This window comes from Lygodium microphyllum, chromosome 21, assembly GCF_053477565.2.
Source record: "Lygodium microphyllum isolate KBCC chromosome 21, Lygodium_microphyllum_v1.1.10, whole genome shotgun sequence".
Lineage (NCBI taxonomy): Eukaryota > Viridiplantae > Streptophyta > Polypodiopsida > Schizaeales > Lygodiaceae > Lygodium > Lygodium microphyllum.
In genome coordinates this window covers 125,995,229-126,022,597 of record NC_141155.1, presented here as the reverse complement: position 1 = coordinate 126,022,597, position 27,369 = coordinate 125,995,229, and the positions used below count along the sequence as shown (strand labels likewise).

Below are 27,369 nucleotides of genomic sequence, written 5' to 3'. Positions count from 1 at the left end.
TTTCAGCTTTAAGTGTTCATTCTCTTTATGTTAAATCTCGAAAACAAGCGAATATCATAATTGTTAAGCATACTACGTTGTTCGGGGCGTTTACAACAAGGCTGAGGGTGACAAGTGTATGCCCATCATCCTAAATGTGGATGACTTGATTATCACAGGAAGTGACTCACAACGGGTTGATCGGACTTGGGAGATCTTCAGACAAAAGTTCGACATGGCAGATCAAGGGATCCAACACTTCCTCCTTGGCCTAAAAATCTATCAGAAGGCAGAAGGCATCTTTATATCCCAATATAGGTACATCTTTGAGTTTCTTTTGAAGTTTAGTATGGCAGAGTGTCGGTCTATTTCTTAACCCATGGACCCAAAGTCCAAGCTTTTGGCTACATGAGATACCCTCCCACCCACTGCCCGTTACAAATGCCTTGTTGGTTCATTAATCTAGCATATTCACACTTGGCCTAACATTTCCTCTGTGTTGGCATTATTGTCTTCTTTTGTGAAGACTTCTACACAAGCTCATTGGAGAGTTGCTTTGTGCTCCACACTATTTACAAGGGACTCAATCCAATGAAATCATATACAAAGAGGGGGCCACTAAAACCAGCCTTCCTCTTCCGACAAGGTGGTAAAACTTGATCAAGCACTTAATTACAATAATTAATAAATAAGCATAGGCTGAAATGCACGCATTATCATACAATCTTGGACATTGGACACCTTGTTGGCCCTAAAGCTAGCCCCCCTTGCGGTATTTCTTTATCTTACATTGTAAATGAAAAAAGTACAAGTAAGATCCTCCGATCTCCTCCGCTAATCCAAGTGCCTCTTATTGTCAAAACTGACCAACAAGCCTCCAAACCAATTTGCCCCTTGATTTACTTAGGAATCGGCTTTCAGCTTACTCCTTGAAAGACAAATTCAATCCCAAATCTCATATTGACTAGCTAATCTCTTGAATCTCCCTAAAATTCCTCAATATCAATTGTTGGAATTTAAGTTCTAGACCCTCAATTCTAAGCACATATCCCAAGGTGGCTGTCAAAACCCTAATTTCTATTGTAAATTACAATTTACATCAAAGATTGACTGAAATCTCTTCCTCTGATGGCTCAAACTAATGGAAAATACTGAGCTAACTTGAGAGATAGTTGGAGAATGTGAGAGAATACTATAGAGAGAGAAATTTCAGAGTTTCATCATAAGAAATGCTAAAAATTTGTTGCTGCCCTGCTCAAACAACCATGGAAGCTGTCATCTACAGCTTAGGACCACCAAAAAGATTGTTGCCCCCTCTTGTATGCTATCATCTTCACTAGAAGGGCCTTGGACTGCTATCAGCTGCTCCTGGAGGGCTCCAAAGCGCTGCACTTGCTATAGGACTGGTCCATGGTTGCTGAAAATCACATCAGCAGTATCTCCTTGCTCTCTAATATCCTCCTCTCTCACAATGGCTAGAATAGACTTCCACCAACCCCTAAAAACGTTTTTCCTACTTGCATTGGCAACTTTTGCGAAGTAGTAACCTTCTAATTTTATTTTCCAATATTATCAAGCTTATTAAGTTAATTTTGAAATTTAATTTAATCATTATTCTAGTGCTCAGAAAATCAATTTCACCAACCAATAATTAAATTACCTAGGCCAATTTTTCTTCCAAATATCCCCAAGTGGTTATTGATCCTTAGACCGGCATTAATTACTTAATACCTAGCCTCTAATGTCACCACTGATATTAATGGCTAATAAATTTGTCTAAGCCCAAATCTAACACCAAGTACCACCTAGTACCTATCAACATAACTTATTAAAACTTTTATCTTTGGCTCCAACTGATATCTCGAAGTCCTAGATCTATTATCATGAGATAGCTGCAACGTGCAACACATGCCAAACAACCTTGCACATTTTGATTAATAACCTGATCAAACGTTATCGCCAAGATTAAAGCATCTTAGAATCCCACATCCTCGTAACAGACCTCGCCCTAAAAATCCCTGCAATCATCCTCGATTGCACTTCATTGTGCCAAAAAAAAGGGCACACTACACTAGAATTTCTAGAAGGCATCATAGTCACAACATTGGCCATAGAATTTCCAACCTACATAAGCATTAGATAATACTGAGAATTAGCCCAGAATTGTTGCTAGAAACCCATTGGATACATCCATAACTCATGTTTCTCAATTGTTCTAACTTCAAAACCACAGTAAAGCATATTTTCAACATAAACCATGGCTAAAACTCTCAATGGCGTTTACTTACACGCTACTATCTATGGAACCAGATATAAATCATTCAAAACCGAGCATAATCTGATCATAAATTGATCATTTGCTGATCTGAGAACTAATCACAAATGTTGCAAATGTGATCCCAAATTGATCACAAACTAATTACAAAAACTAATTAACAATTGATGCAAAATCATGCAAAATTGATCCCAAAAGTAATCGTAAACGGTTCTCAATCTGATCAAAAACTGAGTTGAAACTGATAAAAAACTGAGGCAAAAGCTCATGCCTAATTGATCATGAACTAATCCCAAAATTATGCAAAAGTATAGTCTCAGAGCTACGGTAACAACCATACTCATTTGCATACATCTCACAATGACTAGTACACTGAGTTGTGACCTCATGGCAAACATACTATCACCATAGTACCTTGGATGCATACTTAATACATCTGAAATCTACTACATACGAGAGTTGTCCACAAGTAGAGGAGTGGAAGTGCTATCTCCCCCTTGAGCATCAAGCATTACTCCGGATCCCTACTCTGCTGAACCTGATTGAGCCTGAACTGAAGTCAGTTGTAACTAAAAGACATCTAGATAAAGTCGCAACAACTGAGGATGGTCTGCCAAGTCATCCTCTTCCATCCACTTTGCATCTATTGATGAAACAATGTTGAAACTTTACCAAGAAGCATATGAAAGCTTCACCTCTAACTTTACTTATCTCAAACATCCTCTAGGTTATAGGCTCTTCTTTTCCTTAAGCATTGCAATGCTTTTATGCTTTCGCATTGCTACAATTCCAACTTAACTAATATGCAACATTGCATCCAGTTGACTAGCCCCTCGTGTGTACTTGACATGCTAGGAGCACCAAATGCATTAGGAAACATTCTTGTTTGCATATTTTAGACCATTACAATATGACTATGCATGAGAATTTGCATACTACCAACCATACCAAGGTACATTTCCCCATACATTGTATGCATTACTAGTTGCATTTTTCCTCACGACTAATACTATATAGAGCATTTGCATGACCAACATTAATACTATGAGTCCCAAACACAATGGACTGCATATATGCATTGCCAAACTTGCCACTTTGTGTCTCAGCATCCTGCCAACATTGTTATACATGGGATTATACATATTACCAACCATACCCTGATACATTGGGCCTTGCACACCATGCATTGGTTGTTGCACATACCATAAGGAGTTGTGCCATACATCTCCGTATGCGGTCCCTCACCCACCATAGCATGACCGGGGCTCATACGCAAAGTGGATTCTTTGTGCGAGAAGTTGATGGGGACGCCTATTCTTTTCGAGCGTTTCATTAATTTAGTGTGTACATGGGTGATTCTATAGCGGGTAATTCCGCAAAATACATATTAAATTAATAAACGTTTAAGTTTAGAGTGCGCACTCGTGATAAATTAAGGTTAGGATTGATTTCTAACCAGTTGATTTATTTATGTAGCTGAAGACTACTAGATATTCACTTTAATTGTATTATTTTACTAACGATTGTGAATGCTTCAGTTGATGTGTAGAGATAGCAGTAGTGGCGGAGGAAAGCATTGGAGGATAGCGTGTGTTCGAGTTATCACTTATATTTTGATGGGCGCATACCTTAGGCATGGCGCCTATATTTTGTCGCGCCTATTTATTGAGACGTTTGATATTTATTTATTATTTTGTATGCGCATGGACACACGATTATGATATTTGTATTTGGACATTGTATTGGGTATGCCTGACTCTTTGGACGCCAGCCCATTAGCTTTATTTCTATTTTGTGCTAAAGAAAACTCAAAAGCCAAAAGCGTACTATTTTGTAATTTAGGCTATTATTTGAGCTTGAAGATTATTAATACATAAAATACATGCTTTGTGGAGCGCTCACACAAGGCATGGGGGGAGATTGCACCCAATTGGTCTCTTGTTCATGTCGTGCATGCTTTCTACCTTGAGTTTTGTGCAAAAAGTAGAGTTCTTTTGTTCTTGGAGACCTTCCTACGCGAGCATACAGCATCCAATCTGTGCACCAATAGCATGTAAACTAGTACCACCACCAAAGTAACCTGACTGCCCCATAATTGCATGCATACCCTACTGTCCAAAAAAACATTGGATTAGCACTTCCAAGTTGACCTTGCATATGCATCAATTGCCCCATTGGCATCTTTTACTTACGCTCACTACCCATGTTTCGAGTATCGTACTACTCTATTGGCTCTTCCTTAGGTGCATCTTACTATCCCGAAGCTCTCAAAGATAATTTTCTCTTCTTGCCTTTACTACCCTCCTATAATGGATTCAAAAAGTGCATGAATTGAGGATCATTTGCCAATTGCATGAACATTTCAGTTATTGTCCTCATTTGATCTTTAAACTCGTCATCAAATTCCTCTTTCTCTTGCTGATCATCAACTTCAAGAGACCTAGAAGAACCATCTCTTGCCCAATTCCCTCATTCTCAACTTGTTGTCCATGCTCGGTGAATAGGATGGTAAAACATGATCAAGCACTTAATTATAGCAATTAATAACTAAACATAAACTGAAATGCACACACTACCATACAATCTTGGATAATGGACACCTTGTTGCACCAAAACTGACACCCCTTGCGGTATTTCTTTATCTTACATTACAAATGGAAGAAGTACAACTGAGATGCTCTGATCTCCTTCACTAATCCAAGTGCCTCTTGCTGTTTAAACTCATAAACAAGCCTCCAAACCAATTTGCCCCTTGGTTTGCTTGGAAATTAACCTTCACCTTACTCCTTGAAAAACAAATTCGGCCCCAAATCTTGTATTGGCTGGCTGGCCTCTTGAATCTCAATTCTCAGCACATGTCCCGAGACAGCTATCAAAACCCTAATTTCTACTATAAATTAGGGTTTACAACAGAGATTTGTTGAAATTCAAAGTTTCATCGTGAGAAATGCTGAAAAACTGTTGTTGCCCCACTCAAACAGTCATAGATGTTGTCATCTACAACTTAGGACTAGTAATAAGATTGTTGACTCCTCTTGTATACCATCATCTATACTAGAAGGACCTTGGTCTACTATCACTTGCTCCTGGAGGGCTTCAAAGTGTCATCACTTACCGTAGGATTGGTCCATGGTGGCTATAAATCACATCAACATCCTATCTTCGCTCTCTAACATCCTTCTCCTTTCTCACAATGGTTGTAATAGACTTCACCAGCCCCTAAAAACGTTTTCTCCACTTGCATGGGCAAGTTTTGCCAAGTAGCAGCCTTCTAATCCCATTTTCCAGCATTATCCAGCTTATTAAATTAATTGTTTGAAAATAAATTGAATAATTATTTTAGCGCTCAAAAAATCTATTTCACCATTGATAATTGAATTGGCTCGGTCAATTTGTCTTCCAAGTATCCTTAAGCAATTATTGACACTTAGGCCGGCATTAATTAATTAATTAATACCTAGTCTCTAATATCACCACTAACATTAGTGGCCAATAAATTAGGCTAGGCCCAAATCTGACACCGTGTATCACCTAGTGCCTGTAAGGCATAACTTATTGCAACTTTTGTCTTTGGCTCCAACTGATATCTCAGGGTTCTAGGCTTGGTCCATGAAATAACTACCATGTGCAACACATGCTAAACAACCTTGCACATCTTGATTAATAACCTAATCAAATGTTATCAGCAACATTAAAGTGTTAGAGCTAGGGCACTTTGGTAACTAGTTATCCACATGCAATTGAGTGGATCTTGTCTGTGGAAAGCTGTGTTTCATGCTCGCAAAAAGCACATGGAGGTTGAGTATCATTATGTATGGAAGCTGATCATGGATTCCGAGTTAGTAGTGGCCTAATGTCCCATGGCAGACAATGCAGGAAATCACTTCATGAAGCATTTGCCAAAGGCATCTATGCTTCATCACATGAGATTATTGGCTCTTCTTTAGACACTCCCACAACCTAAGGGGAGGTGTTAGCCTTCCTTATTTAGTCTATAGTTTGTCATCTCCTAGTTGTGGATCCTAGTTAGAGTTTGACAGGGGCTTTGGAGCTCTAACTGTGTCTTCATTCATTTTAGTGTGCATTTCTTGTTTCAGTCAAAAATTTCTCAACCTGTGCACCCTTGTTTGGTTGTCATCAGCCCCGATCTGTTCCAGAGAGCTGAAATTTTCCCCAGGACCTGCCATGTCATCATTTTCGCTCCATTAAATGCAGTCGGATTGCATTTATTGCAGTTTGCCAGGTTGGCAGGTTGGCCCAGTCAGCAGTTGGCCAATTTTTTCTCTCCTACTATTTACAGCGGGGGCAGGCAGGGGGGAGATTACTTCTTTCTATCTTCTGCAGGTGCTCCAACACATTGCAGCATTCTTCTCCTTCTCCATCAAGGACTGCTGCCTGCACACTCTCTGTCTCCATCACTCTCACCATCTTTGTCACCATCACTGGTGCTGTCATCATTTTCCAAGCTGATCTAGTGCCCTCAATGACATTGTGGGCTGCATGCAGGGACTGATCATTCTCTCTCGTTCTGTATTCAACATTCATCTCAGATTCAATGAAGATTATCACTTCACTCTCTCTTCTCTTCTTGCTGTCTCTCTCTTTCCCTTTCACTCCATGTTCATGATTCTCTCCCCTTGCACACTGCCACAGAGGATGGGTGTAGTGGGATTTCAAAATGTCATGCAATAAAGGTATGCTCACGTGAACCAAAGGTATAAACTTTGAGATATTAATGGTCAAGATCTTCTTCTTACAGAAACTCTTCTTTTTTAACTTTGCATACTGTTAGGGGTTTTGCCTCCTAGGTGATTTACAGCTTGTAATTGCACATTAGAAGAAGCAACAAAGAAAGCGTGTGGCTAAAGCAGTAGGAGACATGGATATATATTGGTGCCAATACTTGTCCCACAATTGCTTATGCCATTTCATTTGGGACTTGAGGGAAGATCCATTATCCTAAGGGCTCCCATACTTCAATTGCATCATGCAGCTAAGACATCAAGTGTTTAGTTCGCATGCACTAAACATCAAAATTGCTCACAGTAGCTTAGATGACAAGCATGCACCTCTCTCTAATACAATCTGAGAACAAGTAGGCTAATCAACTGCACAAACAATAAGCTTCTCAAATAACAAATGAATTTTCAGCTTTTTATATTGAAATAATACATTGCATTAAATATGTGGTAGCAAAGGTGCCAAGTGCTATAGAAGGGGGGTGAACTTTAAAGGCTTGAAGCAAAGGCTTGTAATAGGGTCACATAGGAGTTATGGACACCCAAGTCTATGATGATACATCTTCTCCCATTTGAAAGTTATTACATCTTGAGCTGCAATAAGGCCATCTACCCTAGGGATCATCTCCTCCTTGTACTGAGGACCATATAACACCTGAGGATGAGTGAACTCCTCTCAGGGAAACTAAGAAATCTCCAGTCAGCAATTAAAATAAATCATGTCGCTCCTCTGTTGCACAAAGAACTCGTCAAAGTATAGGTCCACCTAGAAGCACCTTACAAAAGACAGCATGTCATTGATTCCTTGATTGTCCACTTCATCCTGGCTCAATTGACCTTGTAACTTCAGTGCTTTAGCTGGTGACAGCAGTCCAGGCAGCAAAGGCTGTGTTTATAGCAGCAAACAGCTGCCTTTTGATGGGTAGATACTGAGTTTTGATGTGGAGCAGTAGCATGAGCAGTAGGGACTGCAATCATCAGAAGTAAATGATGTGGCAGTCCAGGAGCAGTTGTGGCAGCAGCCCAAAGTTTTAAAACAATCATAGCATAATGCACACAATAATGGAGGATAAAGAATGGTTCCCCATTGCCCCCTTTTTTTAAAGCTTGGTTGGGTTTAAGGCCACCCTCCAAGAACATTTTAAAGGTTAGTGAAATTTGGCCCCTTTTGGGACGGTTCTCAAACGACTAGATTTGGCCATTAATTTGCTATTAACATTGTTTGTGGCCGAACTTAGTGTGCGTTATCTAGCCACTGAGCATGGAAAGTGATGCAGTTTTTGACATCTAAAGGACTATCGGCTTAAATTATCCGACAAGGTTAATCCTCTAGAAATAGAAGAATCTTAAAAGAAGTTATAAATTTAGGCATCTTAAGATCATACAGAACACAAGAGAAAAAAATCACAACCTTTGTCATATAGATTGTAAGAACAAGAAAAATATAGACTTTGACAAAAAGAAGGAACAAACTTGTGTAATATGATCTATGAAGCAAACAAAAACCTGTCATATGGACTACAGAAAAAACAACATATACTCAGACACCTAAGAAAGAGTTTCCAGGCACAGGGTATGCACTCCCCACCTCAATGTTGTAATGTGTCTCTGTCCAACGTTCTTTGTTTAATCAATGAGCTTAAAGTGATTTGTATGGTGAAGAAGATACCCCTGATTAAAACTAGACCTATGTCTAGACCAAGAAGATGAAAGAGAAGATCAAATGTTAAGTTCGTCTAGAGCATCGAATGCACTAAATTATGGAGAATCTTTCCATGATGTTGGCCAAGAAGTAAAATCATTGCTAGGCACATGGATGTTCGTTTTTCAGTAACTACACCTTGATCCCAATCATTTCTGGACCTATGGGAATAGTGGAATACTTGGTGTCAAATTTGCAACAAGCACATTTGTCATCTTGTAAATCCACAAATTGCCCTCCAATCTTATTTCACATGAAGCTATCAAGTCATTAAAAGCATGCATTTCTATGTACGAAGCATCCCTAAGACAAAAGGCAAAGCTTTAAAACACTATGGTTTGCATCTGACCTACAAATTTTCATGTTCTAAGGATTCACTCTTAATTCCTGAGTGATAAAAGAAGGGCGAGCATCTTCTGACTGAAAAGATTATTTACTCCTTGGCATTGATCTGAAGAGGAAATATCAGCTTCTGCAAAAGGCTTAACATAAGCATCTGTAATTTCCCTTCTATTTGTAAATCCTTCATTTTACAAAATTCATTTTCTGACCTTTGCAAGCCGATTTGCCTCCTCAGCATACATTACTTCTTTCGCCTGTGCATCTTTTAGCTCTCTCTGGAAGGACTCCTGAACAGCAAAAATCGAAATGCTCAAAATTTGATTAATGCAGATGAACTGAAATATCAGGAAAACTGGCACCAAATCCACCTTCAGTTTCCTTTTCTCTTCTTCATAAAAACGAGCATCTATCTCTTTTTGCCATCTTTCAGCAGCATGAATGACTTCTAAAAAGTCAAAAGCATCTCGTGCAGACTCCTGTTGTTTTCCTGGAATCTCATCACCAAGATCTTTGTTGTGGAACTGAAAACATGGCCCAATGTTACTCGTTCCCCAAAGACAAAATAGATGCATGAGAAAAAAATTTGTAAGTTCAAAATTACACTTTCTGCTGCTTCATGCGGAAGAGTACTTGATTCAGCTCCAAATTCTTCAGATAACTGTGCTTCCTGCTTGTCTGGAAGAAGATATGCTTCAGAAATACTGAGCCTCGTTTTTGGGTGGTCTATAATCTAAATGCACCAACAAGTTAGCATTAGTATCAATGTAGCAGCAGTACTGCCTGTATGCAATGAAACACATGCACTACTCCACTGAGATTCTACAGCACTTTTCACTGTTGATCAGTACACAGTCAACATGGGATGTTTATAGTTGAAGCAAGAAAATACTAGGCAAAAAATCTGGGAAAGTTCAATAACTAAAGTGAAAATAATCTGAGGGTGAAACCCTAAAACTTTATAAAGAAAACAGAAAACCTCAAGATAAGGTTCCAAAATCAAATGTATGTAATGTGGATCTACAATCTAGAAACTTCAGATGCAATTCCATAGATGAAGACAACAGGAAACTCTAGGGAAGATTTAAAATCAAAAAATACTATTTGGGCATACCAGCTAAAAAGATTTGCATGCAGTTAAATGAAAGCTTTGACCAACTTAAGTTTTACAAGCATACCTTTGGTAAAGGTTCAAGTGACTGTGATTCACCAATAGTTGATTCAGGAACCGGAGTAGGATCTTCCTCCTGTTTTATTTCAGAGCTACTGACTGTAATTGCTGGAATTTGCTCATTCTCACTAGATTCCTTATCAGACAGTACTACCTCCTGTGCCTCAGTAGCTGGACCACCTGCATGAGAAGTTGACTCATTGTCCAGGTTGCTTAAACTGCTTGGCACGTCATCTGTTTTCTGCACATCATCATGATTTGCTAACTTGACACCAGTCTTGTCTTCGTTCTGAAGACTGTCCCCCGTATGCTGCTCATGATTTGCTAATTTGACACCAGTCTTGTCTTCATTCTGCAGACTGTCCCCCGTATACTGCACATGCTGTTCTTCAGAGAGAGAGGAATTCATATCTTCTGAAAGACTCTCCTTTAAATCCATAGGCTGCTCCTCTGATGTCTTATTGTCAGGTGTTATCTTCTGCCTTAAAGATTCATCTCGCTCATTTTGACTGGAGAACACTTTTTTTGACCAATTACCTGGATAAAGCATGAGCAAGGCAACTACAAAAACTGAGAATGCTCCTATATAGACTGCATTTCCTTTCAGCCATCCACTTTGAGGTGGATTAGGTGATGACCCTCCACTTTGTGGTGAACCAGCAGCTGAAACTCCACCTTTAGCTTGCGAATCTTTGGAGACAGTTGTGGAAGCTTGTGTGCCTTTAGCAGTGCTTTGTTTTTGAGGTGTACTGGTAGTTGTTTGGTGTGCAAGTGTAGGCTTTCCACCACTTTGTCTCTGCAAGGGGTTAGTTGAAAAGTACCCTCTCGCCTCACCCTGCAACATCTTACATTTTATCAGAAACTATTTTTGAAAATTTGTCCATAAGCGTCTAAGCATGTGACAGAAAGTAGGAAATTTTCAGACATTATTTTGCATAGCATTTTACACTTGAAATGTATAACCAGAAATTGATGTAGTCACCTATCCTGTTCTGAGATGTATTTCTGTGTTATTTATCCCAGGCACACATACAAAGAAGTCACAAGAAGCCCACAATAATTCATCTTCTTTAAGCTACCAATGGCTGTTCTTTAGCATGTAACCTATCTATTAGCATAGTGCATATCATGTGTATGAAGCCATTTTATTAGCTTGTATGTGGGTATGTGTATGACCACCTTATGAGCGCCCTTGCAGCACTTTAGTGGGCCAATCTTGCTCTTCAGCCTTCAAGAGTGGCGTCCCATTCTCCCATGCTATGTATGCCAGCCTCATTTATCGCATCATTTGGGGCAGAGATAGAAAGAGGGAGAGAGGGGAGAGAATCAAGAGCAATGGATGAGGCCCACCCTCAGAGCCACATGCTTCCACTACTAGCATGCTTTGCATCTTATAATATGGATTCCATTGCCCGTCCTTGAGGTATGGTGTCTATGCCATCGCACTTTGTTCATGTGTTCTTATCTCCCACGCTTATTGCTTCTGCTTCGGTTCAATGCGCTTTCTCACATGCTATCAGATATTCAGCTCTTGCTTGATCTGGACTCATGCCATTGAAGCATGTAAGCTTTGCATCATAGTGACATGGAATGGGTTTTGAAGAAGGGATGGGAACATGGACAAGAACAAGAAATGTGATCCCATATCATAATGAGAGAGGTCATATGGATTCCATTGCCCATCCTTTGATGTACAGTGTCTATGCCATTGTTTATGTGTTCTTTGCATTCTATCTCACATGCTTTTTGCTTCCACTTCCATTTGGTACACATTCTCACATGCTATCAGATGCTTAGTCTTGCTTGATGTGGACTCATGTTTGAAGTGGGTAAGCCGTGTCAATGATATGGAATAGGTCTTTGGGACAAGGATGGGATCATGGATGAGAACGGGAATTGCCCTTTTGTATCAGCATGAGAGAGGGCTCTAATGTAGACAAGGATGGGTGGACTAGGATGGAAAGATTAAAACTGGTTTTTCCAAGTCACAATGCAAGTTTGTGTTTTGCCTACTAAGCATCCAAACTCTTTTTTGGTTGGGGTGCATGACCCTACGTTGATTGGTTTGAAAGATGTTTGCATTCATTGCGCGACATTCTTGCACTAATGGTACCACTACTATGACTTGAGTGCTTATTTGACTCGTGGCATTTGTTGGCATTGACATTTTTGTTTGATTGACTACATTTGATTGACATTTTCTAGCTTTAACTTTGTGGACTTATTATGTCAATTCATGTGGATCCATGTGCAACAGTTTTCATGTGGACTTCACCACTTTCATTTGTTTTTTATTCACAATTGGTTCAGCTAGCGTTTGTAGCCTAAACGAGCTTCCTTCGGTGTTGATTCAGTGCTATTACTAACCTTTGTACATTGTTGAGTCTATTCTTGTTATACATGCATATCATGATGTGCATAAGATATCACTTCATGCAACTTGCTTTTTCACTAAGTTTACTGAACTTAACAGTTGTTTGCTGGCTCAACAAGTACCTCTCACAAGTTTGACTTCGCTCCTTTGAGGCTTTCTTTTGAGAGCTACGAGTTTGCTCAAGACACTGTGGTCTTTAGTCCTTCCTCATGCTTGGGCCAAAGTCACAACTTCATGGATCTCTTCTATGAATCCTTGCTTTTGGAGGCTTTCTTAGTGCATAGTAGTTGCAGTGCTGATCATTGGAAATTCAAGATGATGCTCCTTTGATGGCGCTAGTAGTAGTCTACCTAGGCTATGTTAATGAGTCACTAACTTGCTTCCTTGAATATCAAGCAACTAAATTAGTGGTGGTGATCTCTTCAAAGAGGGTCACTAAATTCTCTTCTAGCATGCCTCGCAGTTTAGCTAGTGGATAGATTGCTGAATCAAGCTTTGACTCCTCTATCCAACTTGGATGCTATTATTCCTTACCGATGCTTCTTGTCATGATGGTTTTTGTAATAGAGAGGGATGGATACATCTCTTGTAGCACGATTGTGTGTGACCATCTTTTGGACAACTTGGTGCTCTTGCGAATAGTGTTCTTCCCTAGTCTCCTCTATATAAACTTTGATTCTCCTTCAATGGCCCTCATGGCTAGAGGGGATGCTCTTGTCCTATAGTAGTGGATGTCAGGGATTTATTCATCCCCTCGATAGGCTTTAGCAGTTTATTGTTCAATAGTTAGTACTCTCAGGGACAGTTACGCATTTCAGATTTTCAAGTTAGAAAGTTCTATGCAGTCTATAGGTCATTTCCAGCATTTCCCAGCAGTTGGGCAAGCTAAACAGGCTGTGCGTGATACCACGTGGCAGCCACACTTATTGCCATTTCCCGTAGCTGTCCAGCCCCCCACAACTATTGCTATGTGGTCTACAGTTGTCGTCCAGCCTCCCATTACTACCAATGATCAGCTTCCATCACCTACATCAAGTCGTTTTTGTGTTTTCAACACTTTTCTTCATCAACCTCTACTCCCACTGGTGGTTACTACACTTCGGATCCATGACACACATTGACACCTCCCTCAACCCACTCCCAAGAGAGCCATCGACCGTTGGACAGATCTGCCCTTGAGCATTCTATACATTCTCTCATTCATTTATAGCATTCATTCATTTACTTGAGTCCTCTCTCTTTTCTATTTATGTTTGTGCATTTTGTGTTTTGCATTTGGCATTTAGGATTTGAGTTTTGCACATCATTGTCTGAGTCTTTGTGTTTCAGTCATGGCCATACTTTCTATGTTCCCTCAATGCACAAAGATCGAAGCTCAGCCGAGAGGACAATTGATAGTGAAGAGTGTGTGTGAGAGTGAAGACACAACTCCCAATGCAATAATCTGAAGAGTGTAATGTGCAAGTACAAAGTACAACCCTTAAATCTTAGGGTTGCTAATGTGTATTTACACCCAAAATGTGTAAAACACGAGAAGTGTCCAAATTGTGTAACATACACACATAAAATAGAAGAGAATAAATCTAGGGAAAAAAGCCTCTCGTAAGGAGAGAAAAAGTGCTCCAATGTCCTACTGAGGATCATCGACACTCCTCTATGAGCATAGATGTGAGTCAAACCCAGCAAACCCCCCGGGAGTGAAGAGTGATCAATATACAAGGATTATCCATCAAAGAAGATCAAATTTAAAGTATTACAGAATGCTTCAAATTTGTTGCGAGGAAAAGCTTTGGTGAAGATGTCTACCACATAACTGGTGATAGGACAATACACAAGGCTAATATCTCTTGCATGTAGCCTCTCTCTGACAAAGTGATAGTGGATCTCTATGTGTTTTGTGCATGCATGAAACACCAGGGTTCCGTGCCACTAAAATGGCACTCTAACTGTCAATAAACAAAGGAGTAGGTTCCATGACAAATACATCTAAATCAGCCAACAAACATCTCAGCCATACACATTCAACTGTGGTAGTGAAAGATACATTGTATTCAACTTCACATGACAATGTGGCAATAGTGGATGGTTTCTTGCTAAGCCAATAGATGCAAGATGAGCCAAGAAAGAAACAATTTCCACTCGTAGAGTGACGTGAATCAAAATCATTAGCCCAATCTAAATCACTGTAACCATGTAGTTGCAATGGTCTCTCCTTGGCATAAAGCAATCCAAGAATCCGAGTACCTTGCAAGTAACAAAAAACAAACTTCACAGCTTGCCAATGTGACATACATGGGTGGTGCATATATCTGCTCAAGGCTGAAACTGCAAGCTGAATATCTGGCCTTGTGTTGCATAAGTCAATGAGAAATCCAACTACTGGAGCATATGTATGGATATCAAACAAATCATTGTCATCATGCAAGGATAGCTTGAGTCCAATCTCCATTGGTGTACAAACTAGCTTGCAATCCTGTAAGCCAAACCTCTCAAGAAGTCTACCAATGTATCTAGACTGTGACAATCCAATGCCTCTAGCATTATGAATGAACTAAATGCCCAAATAATAGTGCAAAGGCCCCAAGTCTGACATCTCAAAAGTTTGCTACAAACTTTGTTTGAATCCTGAAATTCGATCAACATGTATCACTGTGAGTAAAAGATCATCAACATAAAGACATATGACCAACAAGGATCCCCCCTCTTTACATACATAAGTGTAGACTGTGATGAGCTGTTGATGAAACCTTGGCTGAGTAAAAAGGCATCAATTTTTGCATACCAAGCTCAAGGAACTTGCTTCAAACCATACAAAGCCTTTTTCAACTTGCATACCAAGTGTTCAAATCCCTCAACTGCAAAACCAATGGGCTATTGTACATACACTTCTCTTTAAGTTCCCATGTAAAAATACAGTCTTAATATCAAGTTAGTGCACATTCCAACCATAATGGGCAGCCAAAGCAACCATAGACCAAATGGTAGTCATGTGGAATGTAGAACCAAATGTCTCCTCATAGTCAATGCCTTTCTTTGATGCATAGCCTTTGGCCACAAGCCTAGCCTTATACTTGTCAATGGATCCATCTGCATTCCTTTTTAGCTTATAGACCCACTTTGTACCAATGGTTTTCTTCCCAACAGGCAAGGTCACAAAATCCCATGTTTGATTCTTTATGATAGAATCAAACTCAACTTGCATTGCTGCGGGCATCGATAGAAAAAAAACACGATAAGTGCCCAAACTGTGTAACGTAGGCACATAAAATAAAAGAGAATAAATCTAGGGGGAAAAAACCTCTTGTAAGGAGAGTAGAAGTGCCCTAGTGTCCTATTGAGGATCACAAGCACTCCTCTATGAGCATAGGCAACAGTAGAAAGCTGATGCTCTTGTAAAGAGTATCCTGCGCATACTGAGGAGGCTTGGTTTTGTGCAGGGTACATGAATAACACATAACTATTCATAATGTCTCAGACACCTCCTTCTCGAGATACCACAATGTCTTATCAGGCTTCTCCATCATTGGAGACCCTAAGAAGGCATTATGGACTTAGCGAGGAAGAGGACACCCCATCCCACCTTCAACTTCTTTTTCTTCTCCTATTCCAAATTTCAATCTCATGACAGAGGATTTGAAGAGTACTTGAGTCTTGCACATCACGTATAGTCGAGCTTACATCCCTCCTACCAACTTTGCTACTACATCCGCTCTGGTTAGTGAGACTAGCCACCTTTCCGATCATGGAAGGCATACAACATTTGAGAGAACTGACGACCCATCTTCTTCATCTCAACTAGGCCCAATGTTAGGTTCATACAACCCTTTAAGTCATATGAATTAAAACCCTCTCCTATTTCTCCTTTTGGTATACAGGATTCGGATTATTTTCAATATATAAACTTCAATCGAGGAAACTCTCAAAGTAGACATCCTTCATTACGCATATCTACATCTTCTGTTTCATTTGAGAGTGTAAATCACTCTTCTCAAAATCCATCCTATCCCCCCCTTCTAATCCACACCTCAATTTCCTCTCTTTTTCATTCCAAAACCTCAGATTACACTCCATCTCCGCATCCAACACATTAGGAGTTGGATCCTCCATCTCAGCTCCTAGCACTTTCTCTTTTTTCATACCATATTCTATCTACCCTCACTTCACACTCTCTTTCCACCTTGGTACATCGTTAGGGGGAATGCCACCCTTTAACACACTATCTTGCACATTCTCACAAGTGAGTACTTCTTTTTACCTTGGAACGGTTGTGATGGGCCTCCCCCTCACTACCCCCGATCACTCGCCTCCCCATTTATCAACCTTCCAAACACAAGGATTTCCATTCTCTACCCTCCATGTCCTTATCCCTCCTCCGTGGGCTACTCATGCGGTCATTATGCCCATGCCGAATCCATCCATGCCCACATTTGGATACATTGTGTACACTTCCCACATGCATGGTGGGCACTCTAGGGTTAATTCCCAAGTGTACTCCACTCCCCCACCCTACCTACCTTTCCCTCCTACAACGCTACCACTGCTATTGCTATAGCCAAGTTTGCCTAAAAGAATCATTTTAATGGGTCGAATTTCACCACTTGGTCGAACTTCATGTACGAAGTGCTTGAATCTCAGGGACTTCAAGCCCTCATCGTGTTCATAAATATGTCAGCTCATGTGTGAATCTATGCATGCCAGATTGGGCTAGGCACATGACCAATACTTTAGGCATTTTATTGTGCATTATTTGTGGCATTTTAGGGCATTTCATGCCAGTCAGCCAACATTTAATGCTGGCCAACCAGTTGCTATTCTTGGTATATTTGTGTTAGCAGAGTATTTGTCAGCTCATGTGTGAGTCTGAGCTTGATCTGGGCTAGGCATTTTTATTAGGTATTTTAGGTATTTTTCTGGTGTGGCATTTTATGCCAGTGGAGCATTTTATGCACCAGTCGGCCAACATTAAATGCTGTCCGACCAGCATTATTGCTCCCCACTTTTTCAACCTATTTATACTCAGTGGCTCCTCCTCAGTCAGTCACTTCATCTTCACCATCTGCAGACTCTGTGGAGAGAGGAGCCAGTGCCAGTGCCCACGCAGCCAGTGACTCACTGTTGTATGCGACTGTCTCGTGTTCAGATATATGGATTCCATTTCCCGTGCATACATCTGAGTTCTCATCTGTATCGTGTTCTTTCTTTTCTCTTTTTGTCTTGTGTTTCAGCAGTTTATTTCAGCACATGTTTATGCTTTCACCGCTGCTCCACTTCTGACATGGTATCAGTTTTCAGGATTTGTGTTTCTGCTGTGTTTTCTTGCTGATTTCAGGACTGTTTTGTACCCCTGCTGATCAGACGACTGCTGTCGCAGCCAGGCGACCTGTTTTGGGGCTGTTTTCAGCCTGCGTTTTTTGCAGTTTTGCCATTGCCTGCTGCCTCCGCACCCTCTGCTGCCTGCGTTTTTCATCTGCAGCTGCTGGCGACAGTTTTCTACCTGTTTTTCTCCAGTTTACAGCCTGCGTTTTGCTGATTCAGCATCTCTCGTGACTGGGTGATTGTTACTTCAGGCCGTTTTCTCTATTTTTGGCAGTTTTTGACTGATTTTTTGACTTTCTGCAGCAGATTTTGTCTTCTATTGATCAGATTTTGGGTTATATTGCATGTGAACTCTCTTTTTCTGTAGTCTGTGCTTGTGTTTTGGCTGTGTTTCCTCTCTAAATTCCATCTCTTCTCTACTTCTCTTCTTATCCTCTCCATATGGCTCCTCCGTGCACTTCCACTGATGATAAGTTACATATGACCTCAATGCTTCTTGAGCATGAGGCATCCTTGAGATTACAGGGGCGGCTTCCGGCACATTATGGAGGTGAGGCTTATGTAGCTTCAGAGAGGGGTGACGGGAAGAAGTCGTCGAAGGCCCAGTGTTACCACTGTGGCAAGAAGGGACATTTGCGGAAGGACTGCAAGAAGTTAGCGGCTTCCAGGAAGAAGGAGCAGAAGACGAAGCGGGATGCTGACTCTACCAATGAGTCCTCTCCTTCATCAGACTCTGACTCCGCTCCTCCGACCAAGGTGAAGTCCAAGGTGCGGAAGGGCTCCTCTTCTTCGGATCGCGGGAAGGGCTTGGTGGCCCCTTCCTCGACTGCTTTCTAGTGATGGTGATGAGGTCATCCCTCACGACTCTCTTGTGCCAGAGAGGGAGTGTGAGCGGGTGTTCAAATGGGGCAGCCGCGCCTCATCTATATTTTTATACAGGTGCACAGGTTCCAGAGAGGGACGTCCCTGACGCATCGACTTCAGTCTGGCGGAATCAAATCCTGGAGCTGGGATTGACATCCAAGTTCATGATGAGCCGGTTATCTGACAGAGAGCGGGAGGTTTTCGTCTGGAGCTCACATGAGGGGACACTTTGGCGGTCTGGCCAAAGGCGGGAATTCATGGTCACCTATGTTCAGAGGCATTTTTGACAGGATGGTCTTGTATGCTCTTGCGAGACATTGGTGATGGACACAGAGACATGCTATGATCTTCTCTATTTTCAGGTGTTTGGTACGATCGACATCGACATCAGGTTCTCTCCGAGGCACCTTGGTGGTGGCTTGATCACCCACTCCTTGGGTATCCATGGTTCTACTTGGTGGTTCTATGTTATATAGTTTCTGATCCCTTTTCATTGTACTATTGTATTGTATCAGATCACTCATGATCTGAGAGAGGGTGTTAGCAGAGTATTTGTCAGCTCATGTGTAAGTCTGAGCTTGATCTGGGCTGGGCATTTTTATTAGGTATTTTAGGTATTTTTCTGGTGTGGCATTTTATGCCAGTGGAGCATTTTATGCACCAGTCGGCCAACATTAAATGCTGTCCGACCAGCATTATTGCTCCCCACTTTTTCAGCCTATTTATACTCAGTGGCTCCTCCTCAGTCAGTCACTTCATCTTCACCATCTGCAGACTCTGTGGAGAGAGGAGCCAGTGCCAGTGCCCACGCAGCCAGTGACTCACTGTTGTATGCGACTGTCTCGTGTTCAGATATATGGATTCCATTTCCCGTGCATACATCTGAGTTCTCATCTGTATCGTGTTCTTTCTTTTCTCTTTTTGTCTTGTGTTTCAGCAGTTTATTTCAGCACATGTTTATGCTTTCACCGCTGCTCCACTTCTGACAATTTGCTGCCTATATTTTATGTGCTCCTCTTCCTCAATCAGTGTATTCATCACCTAGAGGTCCTAATTGGAGAGAGGAGCCAATGCAACTACCCACACAGCAAGTGACTCACTGTAATACACAACTGTCTCATGCTTTGGTATATGGATTCCATTTTCCAAGCATTCTTCTAAGTTCTCTCCTTTTGCAATGTTCTTCTTCTCTCTATCTTGTGTTCAGCAGTCTATTTCAGCATACATATACGCTTCCATTGCTGAATCCACTTCTGACATGGTACCAAATTGCAAGATCTGTGTTCCTGCTGTTTGCTTCTGCTGATTACAAGACTTCACCTACCTCCTGCTGATCTGGCAACTACTGCCTACTGCCATCACCCTGTCTGTCACCCTTTGGAGGCTATATTTTTGCTCCAGCTGCCTACGTTTCACTGCTTACTGCATTTACTGCAGGTTGCCAACATGTCACCTGCATTTAATGATGTCTAACCTACATCTTTTACTTGCAGCTGCTGCATTTTCTGCATCTACTACTCCTGGAGGCTGGGCAACAGCATCTACTGCCTTTTGACAGTGTTTGTTGGCTGTTTTCCTTTCCGCCATCAATTTTGTGTGATCAGCTTGTGAATACTACGTGCGAACTCTATTGTTGTGCAGGCTTTGCTATTTGGTTGACAGTACTCTCTCTCTCTCTATATATATATATATACCTTCCCTCCTCTATCTTCTCTTCTTATCCTCTCTAGATGGCTCCTTTGTGCACTTCTACTGATGATGAGTTACATGGCCCTGACTATTTAACTTGGAGTGTTGTTATGAAAGCTTGGTTTGTGCAGAAGCAATTATGGTACAGCTATCCCGCATCCTCAACGTCCCTTTCTAGTTCCAAATGATTTTGATGAGGACAACCATGAGAAAGTTGTGCTTACATCCAATACGGATGTTGTGCTACCTATTCTACTCTTCTTCGATGCATTTCCAAAGAAGTTCTACCAATGGTTACCTCGTACAAGACATCTCCAGAAGTATGGTTAAAGCTTCAACTTTTGTACAAGTTACCTTCCACCATACATGCAGTGACACCTTATGAACAGCTTCAACTGATGAAGTTCGACCCAAAGGAAACTATTCGGTCAGGTCATTTTTGCTCTATGTTACACAGGTACATGACCAGCTTCGACACTTGCAATCTGCTCTTCCAAAGCAACATCTTGTAGGAGGACAATACTCTACAAGCTTCCCTCGGAGTTTGATAAAATGGCCAATGCTTTGAGGCCACAAACATCCTTGACACATGTGATTTTTAGCCATATGTCCTCCATGCGACTTGAGCAGGAGACACCCGTGCATCTGCCTTCCGACTATACAGGTTCTGGTGAGGCTCTTACAACTTCAAAGAGGGGTGACAGGAAGAAAAACTCGAAGCCCCAATGTCATCACTGTGGTAAGAAGAGACACTTATGGAAGGATTGTGAAGATTTAGCGGCTTCAAGGAAGAAGAAGGAGAAGAAGAAGAAGAAGAAGCAGGATCCGAACTCTTCTGCTGAGTCATCCTATTCCTCAAATTCCGATTCAAATCCTTTGATCAACACAAAGGCTAAGGCACAGAAGGGATCCTCGTCTTCTGATCGAAGGAAGGGCTTGGCTACCCCTTTCTTTGATGCTTTCTAGTACAAGAGATGCAGTCATCCCTCATGACTCTTTGGTGCCAGAGAGGGAGTGTGAGAGGGTGGTGAGATGGGGTAAGTGAACCTCATCTATAGAAATATACAGGTACACAAGTTCTAGAGAGGGATGTCCCTGACACATCGACTAAAGTCTGGCAAGTTCAAATCTTGGAGCTGGAATTGATATCTAGGTTCATGATGGGTGGTATTTGACAGAGAGCAAGATTGGCCCCTAATCTGATACATGAGGACTAGTATTTGACAGAGAATAGGATTGGCTCCTAGTCTGAACTCACATGAGGGGACACTTTGGCAGTCTGGCCAAAGGCAATGAAGCCATGGTCACGTATGTTTAGAGGCACTTTTGACAAGATAGTCTTGTATGCTACTACAAGACATTGTTAACCAACATTGAGAGTTGCTTTTATTCTTCTATATTTTCAAGAGCTGGTACGATCAACATCAAAATCATGTTCTCTCTGAGGCACCTTGGTAGTGGCTTGCTCACCCCCTACTTGGGTATCCATGGTTCTACTTTGGTGGATATTGTTGTATGTACTATGATGGGACATTATCATTGTATATTGTATTGTATCAGATCACCCATGATCTAAGAGAGAATATTCGTAGATATGTCAACTCATATGTGAGTCTGTGCATGTCAGATGGGCTCGGCACATGACTGATATTTTGGGTATTTTATTGTGCATTATTTGTGGCATTTAAGGACATTTTATGCTAGTCTACCAGCATTTAATGCTAGCTGACCAGCTACTATTCTTGGCATATTTATTTCCTATATATTCTGTGTTCTTCCTCCTTGGTCAATGTATTCATCACCTAGAGATCCTGATTGGAGAGAGGAGCCCATGCCAATGTCCACACAGCCAATGACTCACTGTTGTATGCAACTATCCCATGTCTTGGTATATGGATTCCATTTCTCCAGCATTCTTTTGAGCTTTCTTCTTTTGCAATATTCTTCTTTTCTCTCTGTCTTGTGTTCAGTAATCTATTTCAGCATACATATACAATGTTGAGTTAATACAGGGGTTACTTCTTGAGTTTCGCTCTCAATTACGACATTTTCCCCTCGCCACTACTGAGTGTTGGAGTCATCTCATTGACCGCTATGCAACGTGAGATCACACTTGGCATATCAATCTTGATTTTAAGCTTCAAGAGCCTATGCCAAACCCTAGATTAGCTTTCCTTGAGCACATCTATCGATGGAAAGTTTGCAATGCCACAATCAATGTTAAGTTAATGCAGGGGTTACTTCCTAACTTCCATTCTCAATTACAGCATTTTCCCCTCGCATGTGAGCATTGAAATCATCTCATTAACCGTTGTGCAGCACGAGATCACACTCGGCATATCAATCTCGATTTTAGGCTTCAAGAATTTTCCATTAAGAAAGGGAATGATCTAAAAGTCAAGTTGGCCAATATCGGTGATTACTCGCTAAGTTTGCTACTACTAGCTCTCCGAAGTCAAACAACGATCAGGTTACATTTCTTTTTAATAAGCTACCTAAAAAATATTTCCATTTCCTTCAGCACATTATCTCATTGCCTCAATTACCGAGCTTCTATGAGTTTGAGTGCTAATTCTTGCATTATGCAAGCCTGCACGATCAAGTCTACAATAAGTCCTCCATATACTCTTATTCAAAGAGGGCTCTGGTTGCCTCTTCTTCGCAAGGGAAAATGGGCGGTAGCAAGAATTCACAAGATACAAAGGCAAGCCAAAACAAGGGTGATACCCCTTTCTTCTACAAAAACAAAGAAACAAAACCCATCTAGAAATAACTTGCCATGAGGGCATGAAATTTTAAGATGCTTTAATCTTATCGATAATATTTTATTAAGTTATTAATCAAATTTACAAGGTTGTTTAGCACATGTGATGCACATGAGAGTTCTTTCATGGTAACAGGCTAAGGACCTTGAGGATGAAGTGGGCATCAAAGGCAAAAGTTGTAATAAGTTATGCCTAACAAGTACTAGGTGGTACCCAATGTGAGATCTAACGACTAATAACTGCTCAAGGATACTTGGAAGACAAATTGACCTAGCCAATTTAATAATTGGTTGGTGACATTAAATTTTTTAACATTAGAATATTTATTAAATTACTTTGTAAAATTAATATTTAAAAATTAATTTAATAATTTGAATAATGTTGAAAAATGGGATTAGAAGGCTACCACTTGGTAAAACTTGCCCATACAAGTGGAAAAAACGTTTTTGGGGGCTGGTGGAGTGTTTTACAGTCATTGTGAAAGAGGAGGAGACTGTTAGAGAGCAAAGAGAGGCTATTGATGTGATTTGCAGCCACCATGGACCAGTCCTACAATAAGTGACAACACTTTGGAGCCCTTCAAGAGTAAGTGACAACAGCCCAAGGTCTTTCTAGTACAGATGACAGCATACATGAGAGGCAGCAATCTTTATGGTGATTCTAAGCTGTAGGTGACAGCTTCCATGGTTGTTTGAGCAAGGCAACAACATTCTTCAGCATTTCTCACGATACAACTCTAAAATTTCTCTCTCTACAGCATTCTCTCTTATCCCCTAGCCATCTCTCACGTTATCTTAGCATTTTCAAGCAATTTGAGCCATCAAAGGAAGAGATTTCAGTCAATCTCTATTATAAACCCTAATTTACAACAGAAATTAGGGTTTTGACAACCGCCTCAAGACGCTTGCTCGGAATTGAGAGCCTATGACTTGAATTCCAACTGCTGAAATTGACAAATTTAAGGGAGATTCAAGAGGCTAGACAACAATATCAGATTTGGGGCTGAATTTGTCTTTCAAGGAACAGGGTAAAGGCCAATCCCCAAATAAACCAAGGGGCAAATCGGTTTGGAGGCTTGCTGGTCAATTTTGAGAGCAAGAGGCACTTGGATTAGCGAAGGAGATCAAAGGATCTCATTTATACTCCTTTCATTTGCAATATAAAATAAAGAAATATTATAAGGGGCACCAATTTGGGGCCGAACAGGGAGTCCAATGTTCAAGATTAAAATGGTAAAGTGTGCATTTTCAATTTATGTGAATTTCATGCTTGCTATAATTAATACTAAATCAAATTATTTACAACCCTATCCGAGGAGGAAGGTTGGTTTCACAACTCCTTAAGAAAAATAGGTTTTGCACACATTACCAGTGATCACACCATGTGGACGAGTGTTGTCCTATGATAGTGCGCAAGGGAAGAAGGAAATGAACACAAAGACAAAGAAATAAAGAGAGAGATTGAAAGAAAAGAAGAAATAAATCTGCCATGATCAAGGAACAAATGCTGAATATAGAAGGAGGACTGATCAATCCCCACATGCAGCCCACAACGTCAATGAGGGCACCAAATCATGTTGATAATGATAGCAACACCGGACATGGAGGAAGATGACACAGCACCTATGTGCACTTGCAAGCCTACAATGGAAGAATGGGAGATGATCTGCCAAGTGAGTGGGGGAGGCTATGTATAGCCAACTGCCCCTAAATCTGACTGACCTGCATCCTAGGCCCTAAAAATGGGTCGACCAGTATTTAATGCTGGAAAAATGTCAGAGACGGGCACAAAAAAAGCCCAAGAAGGATGGACAAAATCTAGCAAGTGATGGTAAATGCAAAAACTACCCAAGAAATGCACACAAAAACCCAACTGGAGGAGAAAATGCACATAAAAGGCAATGAAATGGCTGCTCTAGAATGAGCTACCCCCTCCATCAAAACAAGTAACACACATGACAAATCTCCTAAAGTCCTCATCTAACTCAAACTAAGGCTCACAGGCAACAGATGACAAGGCATGACAAGCACGACTACTAACATCCCCTCTCAGATCCTGGATGTGGCAGAAGGCCAAAGAAGAAATTGATCCTAGGGTGGCAAGAGGAATGCCAATGTCAATGAAGCCCGTCAATGTAAACTGCCGATAAAAAAGCTCGTCACGATCTCGAGAAACACTCTTTGAAACATGAGGAGCTAGAGAATCCACAAACGCATCAACAAGATTGTTCCCCTCTAAAAGGGATGGGGGGTACGAGGAAACCGCCAAAGGAGAGGGTGGAGGATGGGAAGGAACCTATGGAAGGGGTGGTGCACAAGTGGGAACGGGTGTAGCAATAGATAATTGCCACAGAAGACCCTGCATAAGAGAAGGGGAATGGAGCCCATAAAGCCCACTCTCTTGCCGTCGCAATAATAGCTCCTGTAGAAGAATCCTCAATACAAATGGCCTGCTCAATGAAGATAACCCAGGTACCTAGCCTAGTAAGGCCATAAATAGAGAGAAGTAGAAAGCCCAAGTCCGAAACATAAAGGATCTATGAAAGGGAGCTTAACGTATGGTCAAGAAACAAAGGCAAACTACCAACAACACTAACAGGCATCGATACAATGTCAGCAACAATGATGTCAGCAACAATGACAGAACCCTCAAAAGGGCATCTTTCCATATCCCAAACCTACAACAAAATCTTTGGTGGAGGTGGATCCATCTACAACCTCTTTCAAGCGCTCCTCATGCTCTAAAACAAGCAAGGCAAGCTCCTCCCATAGATGCTTCTCCTAGGTCCTCGATATAAGACGGCTAATGTATAAAACATCAAGCCGAGGAGATGGCATGGCCATGTCCTCTAAGAGATCATCCGCCCAAGGGATACAAGCTCATCCCGCATATCCTCCAACTTGTTGATATGATCCTTCAAGGAAGGAGAGTCATCAACAACGAGCATATTCTCCAACCTGTTGATATGATCCTTCAAGGAAGGAGAGTCATCAACAACGAGCATTTGTAATTTCTTCTCAAGCGTAATCTAATGGGCAAAGGTCTTCTAATGGTACAAAGAAGCAAGCTTTGTCCACATCTCCGTTGCTTTCCGCAACTTGCGCATATGCACTAGGACAAAACCCTATAAGCTCATAAAGAGGAAAGGTCCAGCTCTAGAGTTGAGCCATTCCCATAGAACCGCACAATCCATCGATGACTGGCAAGTACTAGGTGATACCCAGTGTCAAATTTTAGCCTAAACTAATTTATTGGCTACTAATGTCAGTGGTGGTGACATTAGAGACTAGGCATTATTTAATTAATGTCAATCTAAGAGTCAATAACTACTCAGCGATACTTGCAAGACAAAGTGGCTTGACCAATTTAATTATTGGCTGGTAGAATTATTTTTTTTAGTATTGGAATATTTATTAAAAAACCTATAAATAGACACAGTTAGTCTAGGATGGCACCCCTTTTTGGGGCTGCAAATCCTAAACACAAAACGCAGAAACGCAAAAATGCAAACTATGGGTGAAGGGTAAAGGGTTTCTCAACACTGTTGAACGCCAAAATCATAGCATTGTGAAAATGGCAAGGTGCATGCTTAAGGACAAGAAATTACCTAGCTAGTTTTGGGTAGAAGTTGTTAATAATGCAGTCTACATTCTCAATCAGAGTTACATAAAGACTCTTAAGGACAAAACTCGCTACCAAAAAACCATGTATCTCACATTTAGAACTTTTGGATGTGAATATTATGTGCGTGTTCCAAAGGATGAGTGAAAGAAGTTAAATCCAAAAAGCACAAAATGTATCTTCTTGGGTTACAGTGATGAGCAAAAGGCTTACGAATTGTATGACCAAGAGACAAAGAAGATCATAGTGAGCCGTAATGTGGTGATACCACGAGCAGCCACATACAGTGGAGGAGAAGAATATAAGTTCTTCCACTTTATCATCCAACAAAGAACTAGTCCACTATGAACCTATCCCAAGAGTTATCCCTACCCTTAAGGAGGCAAAAACATCATCGTCAAATGATGAAGAAAAAGTCCACCAATCTACAATCACGCCATTAGAAAAGCCATTGCTATGATGGGTGAAGTAGCTCCATGATCACAATAATCCTATGTCTACCACAATTGAGGAAAAGAAAGATGGACCAAGGAGG

General features: G+C 41.0%; 1 protein-coding gene across 3 annotated transcripts in view; it reads right to left on the bottom strand.

Annotated features, from left to right (window-relative positions):
- LOC148018524 (MICOS complex subunit) overlaps nucleotides 1–27,369 on the bottom strand; it is a 95,874-nt gene that overhangs the window by 44,481 nt on the left and 24,024 nt on the right. For all 3 annotated transcript variants that reach the window (XM_087661254.1, XM_087661253.1, XM_087661252.1), the window contains exons 2-5: nucleotides 10,213–11,040; nucleotides 9,639–9,767; nucleotides 9,406–9,558; nucleotides 9,247–9,324 (exon numbers count right to left, since the gene is read on the bottom strand). In XM_087661254.1, coding sequence (XP_087517380.1) covers nucleotides 9,247–9,324; nucleotides 9,406–9,558; nucleotides 9,639–9,767; nucleotides 10,213–11,040 — 1,188 coding nt within the window. The remainder of the gene's footprint in view (nucleotides 1–9,246; nucleotides 9,325–9,405; nucleotides 9,559–9,638; nucleotides 9,768–10,212; nucleotides 11,041–27,369) is intronic.